Consider the following 8,549-nt stretch of genomic DNA (forward strand, 5'->3'; position numbering starts at 1 on the left):
ATTTAAGGCCATGATTGGAAATATGTAAAAATTTAACTCTTGGTCTAGCTCTTTCCTGGGCCTGAGCCCCACTGAGGTTCCTTTGAGATCTCCATCTTTACCTTGCATGGAATGGGCTGAAATTTTTTGTATAGCATGGTAGTAAGTAACATTGCCTGTTTTAATACAGCCCACCAATTTTCCAGTGTGTGCATTTTCACCTCTAGTTCATCTAAACTCAAACCCTTACTGGCCCTATTTTAATGCTCCAGTACATCCAACATTAGAATTTGTACTACTGGGTGAAAAAGACATGAAACACATGAGAAAACTGCTCAAGAATAAAGTAATTTTGCAGTTTAGAATTTTCCATAAGTTTTGATGAGCAAGTGTGCAGCTAGAGAAGTATGAGCTGCTGTCTCACATCTGGCAAAAGCTTTCACTGCTGTGATCTGGCTAATCTGATGGAAAGGCAATCACATGCACACACTTCACCCTGGTCAGCTTTGTTCATGGGGCAATCTACCTCCAGGATCACGGAGCTACAGACTAAGGAAAACCAAGCCAATAAGTAATTAAAAATATTTATTTCTGAAGATATTTACCTTGATAGGCATAGAGCATTTCCCAATTTCATACAGAAATAGATAAAACATGCATAGACCAATATGGCCTACTTCAATGTGTATTCAACATGGTAAATATAATGAAGAACTTGTGTGAATATAAATACAAGACACAAAAATAAGCACATAAGATTCAATTTGTCAGCAAATTCAACAATGTGAACAAATTCACTGCTATAAACATTCACCCAATATTAGCCTTTTGACTGAATTCAAAACAACCCTTTGTCTCAATGCATTTCCACCAAACAAGGCCCTAAATAAATGTCTCAACAGCCTCTGGTACATCCCCACTTCAGTGCATTTTTGGTAGCATGTAAGACACAACAAGCTCTATTATTAGAACTTCAGTTGGCCAAATATCCTTGTTATGGTAAACTTCGTAGTGTCCTCCAACTTTTATTTTATGTTGAAGAGTCCTTTGGTATCCAAAGCCAAAGGACTTTGACTATGCAAACAACCAGAGTGCCGAACCCACATTCAGATAACTCTGGCTGTACAAGTAAACTAGACTTCTGAAAATAGGCAAAGGGTTGCAGCTGATTAGTAAAGGCAATAACAAGGTGTAAAAATACTCTAGCAAGAGTGCAACAAACAGTACGCGAGGTAGACATGTATATATGCAGTAAATCCTGATTAAAGTAGCACTGTGGCTTTCATTTTTGCATTTTAATCAAAAGGAAGAGTTCTTTGCTTTGAAGTTTGTACACTCAGATCTTGCTTTCTGTCCTTGCTAAGAACATCTGTGAGGTCTTCCTTGCAACATGTTTTTGATGTAGACCCTGAAAGCTGCTCAATTGATGGGTAACATTCCAGAAGCAGTATTCAAATGTTTCTTCAGACAGATGGCTTTGCATGTATGTTACTGCAGATTTCCCTTCAGCCCTTCTGCCCATCCACCTGAACTCCAAAATAACAAAATCATTTGTTTTTATATTTCCAAATACAGGCCTTCCTCAGTATTTTGCTCTGCTGCGCAAACACTTGGACAGAGGGGCCCTTCGCCATCGTGGAATGTCGGAATCAAGGAAGAGTTTTGGTGGTGCTTTGTCAGCAAGCGTTGAGGAGAAAGATTCAGGTGATCTTCCCACTAGGATGCTTTCAGGCTTTCCCGGATGCTTTGCCTTTTGTTTGCCCGGTTATGTTTGAGCTTTCGCCCTTTCTGGAGCTCAGCCTTCAGCTTTGCGATACTGAAGGAAGCTTTGATACTGTTACCAATGGCCTCCAGCCTGCAAAAACAAGAAATGTACATTTATTGTTGTGACAATGAAGATGCATTTCCAGTGTGCAAACATTAGTTTTTGATTAAATAACCTTCAGTCTAGATTTCTGCCATGGGATCCTTATAAACTGATGTTTGCTATACCTCTATCAGAATTAGGCTAGTTTAAGATACTTGAAATATTATATCCATAATTTCAATGCAAATATTAAAATATTCACTCAAATGTAGATGCCCTAGACTTCCTTAAATAGACAGTCAAGAGGTCTCCAGTGTTTTTTGGGTTTTGGTTTGTTTGTTTTTTGGCTGGTTTTGTTGTTGTTTTTTGTTTTGGCTGCTTTTTTTTTGGGGGGGGTAAACCTTATCCTACTCCAATGAATGGGTGCAAGTAAGTAAGCAAGACCCACTTTCAAAAAGTTATTTAAGACTTCAAGGGCCTAAATCTCACTCAATATCATCAGGCCACCTGCTCCCATAAGTCCTTTTCTGCTTGTGAAAGTAGCAGTAAAGAGTCTTCTTTAGTATAGGCAAACTTCTGTATTCTGTACTTTTCCATAGGCATGTGGCTGAGCACTGAATGTAAGTGCAGGACACTGGGCTGAGCTCAGCACCCATGCTCTCACAAGCTAAAATCCCAGTGCGTGAAGAAAAGCCCTCAAAATACCCTCACTGATTGCTCCATAACTCTCAAGCTGAAACCACCAGCTAAGCCCATGATGAGCTGAAGGCAGGTGAACTGTGCTCTCTATTGCTGCTCCAGGGAACTACAACAGGATGAGAAGAAACTCACCGCTTCATTTTCTTGCTGTTGACAAGCTGTCGGTTCATGCATTTGGGTCCAATGCAATTGCCGGCTTTGACGCGGTGCTGTGAGGTTTTCTCCACCGTGGACTGAGCCCTGTTAAAAGTGAAAAGGTGCTGCTGTTAAAAGAAAGTCAAGTCTGCAGTCCACAAGGTGAGCTATTTGATCAACCACTTCTCAAGGCATGTAATAAGCAATCTTTCTGGGCCAAGCCATAGTATGCATCATAGCAATGTGAGCACTCAGGTAGGAGGCAAAGCTTTGGGGAGAGTATTTGCTCAGCAAGTGCCAAAATGAGTAAGTGCACCACAATCCACCCCTTTCACATGCATTGCCTTTTAAAGAGTAGCAAGAAGAGACGCACCAGAGATCTTTGCCTGCCTGGCAGAAGTTCAGACATTTCTTGTCCCTCTGGCTGGCACATCGGCATCTGCTGCTAGGTTCAGAGAGCATCTCTGGCACTACATCCTTCAGTGATCTTCTGGGTCGAGAAGGGCCTCCAAGACCATATGGCACAGTCTTCCTACAATCAAAGAGACAACATGAAAGTCATTCAAATAATTCTGTGGCTTCAAAACACTGTGGGGTATTTTGGGCAATCTTATCAATGGCATTGATTGCACGAGTAAAGGTTGTGGGATTGGGAATGTCTCGTTAGTCACTGTTTCCATGTAAATGCTTCTGATGATCCTGCAACATATTCATTAGCACGGCTACTGACAGGGATAATGACCTTTTAATTGTGATTTCACAAGGCTGTTGTGCCTCCCTGTGCAATAGAAAGCAATAAAACCTCATCTCTTTGAACTTTGGCTACTGCCAACATTGGAAGAAGCAGTAAAAGTGAGAAACAGATCCTCTGTGCTCAGAGGAAACCCAGCAGCAGAAGAAATCACCAGAGTCACTGTTTGCAGCATTAGGTGAGCCTCTGGCTCACTATTTTGGTGAGGACAGTGTAGAAACGGATACTGTGCATAATCCTGTTAACTCATGGGAGGCATTAATTTGCAGCAGAGAGCAGTAAAAGGCTGCTAGAGCCACCCGGTATCAAAGTATACCTTCCAACCTCCCAACTTGTCAGAAAGAAAACCACTCAAACACAGGCTGGCAAAATTATGCCTTTGGCATTTTGTCTGCTTCTGATTCATAGTGAAAAGTATCCTGCAGCCTTTGCTGAGCAGCACCCAAAGGAAATACTGCTGCCCAGATTTTAGGAAAGCAGGTGTGTTAGGGCTATTAGGAGCTATCTGCTCAATCTATGTGGCCAAATCCTGCTTGCTTTCTTCTAGTGAGCAGACTTATTGCTAAATGCATCAGAAAAGTGGGAGCAGGGAGGTAAAGCAGTAGGAGAAACTGTGAATAACTATTCCGTCCTCCCCTTCCCATTTCTGCAGGGGGTAGCTCTTAATTTTCGCCTTCACGTCTCTCTCCCCTTTTTCCTAACCAAAGGGAAACCCGGCGCTGAGGAGCTGCCGAAACTCCTCCACTCCACTCACTCAGGGGTGTTGATCCAGATGATGTCGAGGTGACAGAAGTAGACGCACTCCTCGTCCATCAGCGAGGAGCAGGAGCAGCGCCGGGCGCGGCGGTGTGCGGCGGCGGCGGCGGGGGGCGGCGCGGCGTCCACCTCGGCTCCGGGGGCTGCGGGAGGGAGCGGCAGAGCTCAGCACCCGCGGCAAGGCACGGCACGGCACGGCACGGCACGGCACGGCACGGCACGGCACGGCACGGCAGCCGCGCATCCCCTCCCGCCGCATCCCTCGGGCGGCCCTCCCCGGAGCCCGGCGCGGAGCCCGGCGGCGACCCGGCAGCCCACGGCGGGCCGGAGCCGGGCTGGGGCGAGCGGCAGCGAGCGGCACCTACCTGCCGGCAGCAGCCCCGGGCACAGCACGAAGAGCAGCGAGACGATCATGTGGGAATAATCCATGGCAGGCGGCGGAGGGCGGATGGAAGACGTGAGGGGAAACAGAGTAAAAATTAATAAAAGGCGAGGAAAAAGCGGAGAAAGTGTCTCCCGGCTCGGGGACGGAGCGCCGTGGCGGGTGCCCTGCGTGGCGCGGCTCGGTGCGCCCCGGCGCGTCTGGCTGGCGCGGCGGTCCCCGGCGCCCTTTTATAGCGAACCCCCATGGAGCGGGTAAACAGCCCCGGCGCTATTTTATCCGAGACAATGTTATTCAATGTTATTAGTCACCGCGCGGCAACGTGCGGGCCGAGATAAGGCCAGGGCTGGAAAGGAAATGGCCTGCAAACTTCAAGAGCGGGGGGCGGCGGCGGCGGGGGGGCTGGGCGCCCCGGGGGCGGGGAGGGGCAGCGGGGGGCCGCCAGGGGGCGCCCTGCCCGCGCGGCGCACCTGAGGGAGGCTCTGGGCCCAGGGGTTCGGGATTCGGGAATTTGGGAATTCAGACCTTCAGGACTCAGGGCTTCTAGAATTCAGGGCTTCACGGTTTCAAGTCTCAGTTCTTTGGGGCTTAAGGGCTTACGGGCTTCAGGGTTTGAGGGCTTCAGTGCTTGGGGGCTTCAATGCTTCAGCGATTCAGGGCCTTAGGGTTTCAAGGCTCAGGTCTTTGGGGCGTCAGGGCTTCAGGGCTCAGAGCTTCACGGCTTTGGGGCTTCAGGGCTCAGGGCTCTGGGGTCCGCCTGCTGCTCCTGCGACTGCCTAGGGGAGAACCCAGCAGTGGGACACCAGGGTCGCTTGTACAGGATGAAGGATGTCTGATTTCACTGGACCCTGCCCTGCTTCCCTCAGACCCAGCAGGCTGTGCTCTGGGGTCTCAAGTGGCTTGGGTTTGGCAGCAGTAGTGGAGCAGTTAGGTATAATCTCCCTCTTCTGCCATGGTAAAGCAAGGTGCTAAACACACAGTGTGTTTTAGGTGTGGGCAGGTGTCTAATGCGAGACAGGGAGGGAAGGAGGGATGACCCGTGCCCACCCTTTGTCTTTGGCTCCCACTGCTAACTCTGGCAAGGTCTCTTTTCTGGCATGTTTATGCTTGCTGCCTTGTGTCAGGATGCAGAAGCTGTCAGTGTGGAAGCTGGACACTTGACGAGTGGCTGCGGCAGTGCCATCACAGAATATACATGCATGGAAACCCACTGACCTCCCAGCTGAGGGAGCCAGCCCCTGAATATAAACTTAAGTGAACTCAAATGCCTGTGATCCACTGTGGAGCCGTTGTGCTGCAAAGCGTGCCAATTTCACCTATGATAAATAGATAAGGCTCTCTCGGTATTTGTGGCATTTCCGTGCACTGTGCTGTAATAATAGAAATGACCTTGGATATCACAAAGAGTGAGGCTGTTAAGTGCAAGTTGTATTGTGATCTGTCAGGTGAATAGCCATTTTTTTAAAGTATCAAATTATACTGTGCCACTGTATCGTAGTGGACAGACTGTCTGCAGCCGTGCTGAGTCAGAATAAAGGTCCATTTAGCTGGTATCCTCTCTCCCACAATGGCTGTTAGCAGATGGTATGAGGAGTACAAGAAAGGAATGCAAGTGGAGACTAATCCTTTCCTCGGTGTAACCTCCCTGCTTCTAACAGGATGAAGTATAGGGGCTTTCCGAGCAATAATGAACATTTAGACCATTATGCTGAATAAACACCAGTGGCCCCATCCTGAGATGGTCATATCTATTTATCAAAGGTTCTCTAGAAACTGCCCTGTAAAACATCTGTGAGTGGAGAGAGCTGGGTTACACTTATTTTTTTTCACACTTTTTCAGCGTGGGAGTCTATTTTCCAGAGGAGGGATTATATAGTCTTGTGTATTATGTCTCCTTGTGTATGTAGGGCAGGACTTACCAGAATGCCAATGTATCCGTACCTGTCTGTGTGAATTGCTGCAGTCATGATAAGAATCTGCCAGCAGAGGTCACACAGCTACATACAAAAAGTAATCACAGCCCTCTGAAGTAATGAACTTTATCAGTGTCCAAAAGTTAGGAGCGAAACTAGGTGATTTTTTTCCCCTTTCTTGGCATAAACCACCCCACCCCCCCAAAAAAAAAGAAAAATAAAACAAAAAAACCCCAAATTCCCCCCCCCAAAAAAACCAAACCCACCACCTCCAAAAAAACCCCATGAAGCAGTTGTGTGGGTTGAAAGATAGCAATCGTTCTGTATTGAGTACAAATATGCATAGCCTTTCCAGTCCTGTCACTGAAAGACTGTCTTTCAGACCAGCACTTATTTAGACTTTTTCCTGAGATTCCTTTTTCTAAGACGTGCACTTGAAGCCAAAATGACTCACATTGGTGTAAGATATTTCCAGCTTTGTCAAAATGCCTTGTTAGAAAGTATTTTGTTAGCTGACAAAAACAGCATGCATGTTTCCTCTGAGTAACAAGGCACAAACATGTTGCAGGCACTTCTGAAGGTGTTGTTCTTTTCTACGTCTTTAAAAAAAAAAAAAAAGAAAAACATCTTCAGAAATTTTTCATAAGAATTCATAAATATTATTGTTGTCAGAGATCCATTTCCTCTGATTCAGCGATTTTTGATAGCTCCACTTTCAGATCTTGAGACTAACCAGAATCAAGCTATTCCCGTTGCTTGAGTAATGCAAAAACAAGCTTATGTTCAGTTTGTTACCAGTGGCCCGGGTGGGTCATTTCAGGCTGTGGGGATTGCCAGGCCAGAGATGGATTTTCCCAGGAAGGGGTAATCCTGACCCTTTCTTGGACACTGGGAGGTACTGGGCTCAGCTTTGTGCCATACAGAAATACCCTTTGGGAGTCAAAGAAGGGAAATTTGCTCACTTTAAAGCTGTTTAAAGGAGGAGTCTAACAATAGGGGTCACAATAGCGGTCTTATAAAACACACAGAAGAGGACTAAACTTTGGCTAACACTCAGTGTTTGCAGGATGGAAATACACAGTCAGGTACACCACGAGTCATCCTGGTGCACGCCAAGCCAGATCTCCCCCCAGAGGTGGGAAGTTTGCATTGTATTTGCACTGCTACCCATGTGGACAAGGGTGGAAGCAGGAGCTGAAGGTGGCTGCTCCTGCAGCAGGCTTTGTTCCCTTCTATCTGGAGCACCTTGGGCAGCCACCTCTGAGACATTGTGTTATGGGGTGAAAACTTAGCTGGCCAGCCAGGCTGTGGTTGTAATGTTCCAGCTGGAAAAGGCCATGGCACTGACTTTTCTAAAGGACATTTTGTTAGTGTCAGAAATGTGAAATGCCTGCTTATCAGCAAAACAATAAAGGGAGATTGTAAAACTCTGCCTTTCTGTCTAGGGACAAGGGGGAGCAGCATGCTGTTTTCTGTAGATTTCAAACACTATTCTCAATTAAGTGAAAGTTGTATAACTTGTCCCTTGACTTCCCATGCTGCCTCTCTTGCACCTTATTTTCCTCTTAGGGGCCGTCCCATCCACCTGTGCCCTTTTTTATGCAAGATGCAATTTTTTTACATAACACGCAAGTCAAAGAGGTAACTATGCAATCCAGAAGGGACCTGGACAGCCTTGGGAGGTGGGACCATGCAAACCTCATGAAGTTCAACAGGGCCAAGTGCAAGATGCTGCATGGGGATCCAGGGCAGTCCCAAGCCCAAATATAAGCTGACAGATGTGGCTAGCACAGGTTTTTCCCATGAGAATTTTTCTTGTGTTTTATAAATAAAGATAAAGTTTGGATGTTATTGGAACAGTGTCCCAGAACTTGGACGGTGCAGGCCTGGCCAATCAGGCCTGGGGGAAGGCTTCTGAACGACCAATCTGGGTGACTTTTGAATACTCTATATATATGATGAAATCAAAACAATAAAGGTCATTCCTTCTTGCCACTGAGAACTGGTGCCTTCATTATTCTGCTAGCTGCTCAACAGCGACAGACAGATGAATGGATTGAGAGAAACCCTGAGGAGAAGGACTTGGGTTTTTTTCACCCAGAGAATGGTTGAACACTGGACCAGGTT

At 46.7% G+C, this 8,549-nt stretch overlaps 1 protein-coding gene across 1 annotated transcript; it reads right to left on the reverse strand.

Annotated features, from left to right (window-relative positions):
- Window positions 1-551: 551 nt before the first annotated feature.
- Window positions 552-4,859, reverse strand: EDN1 (endothelin 1). The gene is made up of 5 exons (XM_085051897.1): window positions 4,493-4,859; window positions 4,126-4,270; window positions 2,994-3,152; window positions 2,618-2,725; window positions 552-1,834 (listed from the first exon to the last, which is right to left on the reverse strand). Exons 1-5 carry the CDS (start codon window positions 4,554-4,556, stop codon window positions 1,696-1,698), a joined length of 615 nt encoding a protein of 204 aa, XP_084908023.1. The 5' UTR covers window positions 4,557-4,859; the 3' UTR covers window positions 552-1,695.
- Between the last annotated feature and the right edge of the window lie 3,690 nt (window positions 4,860-8,549).

Source organism: Lichenostomus cassidix, chromosome 2 (assembly GCF_008360975.1).
Source record: "Lichenostomus cassidix isolate B80296 chromosome 2, HeHo_3.0, whole genome shotgun sequence".
Taxonomy (NCBI): Eukaryota; Metazoa; Chordata; class Aves; order Passeriformes; family Meliphagidae; genus Lichenostomus; species Lichenostomus cassidix.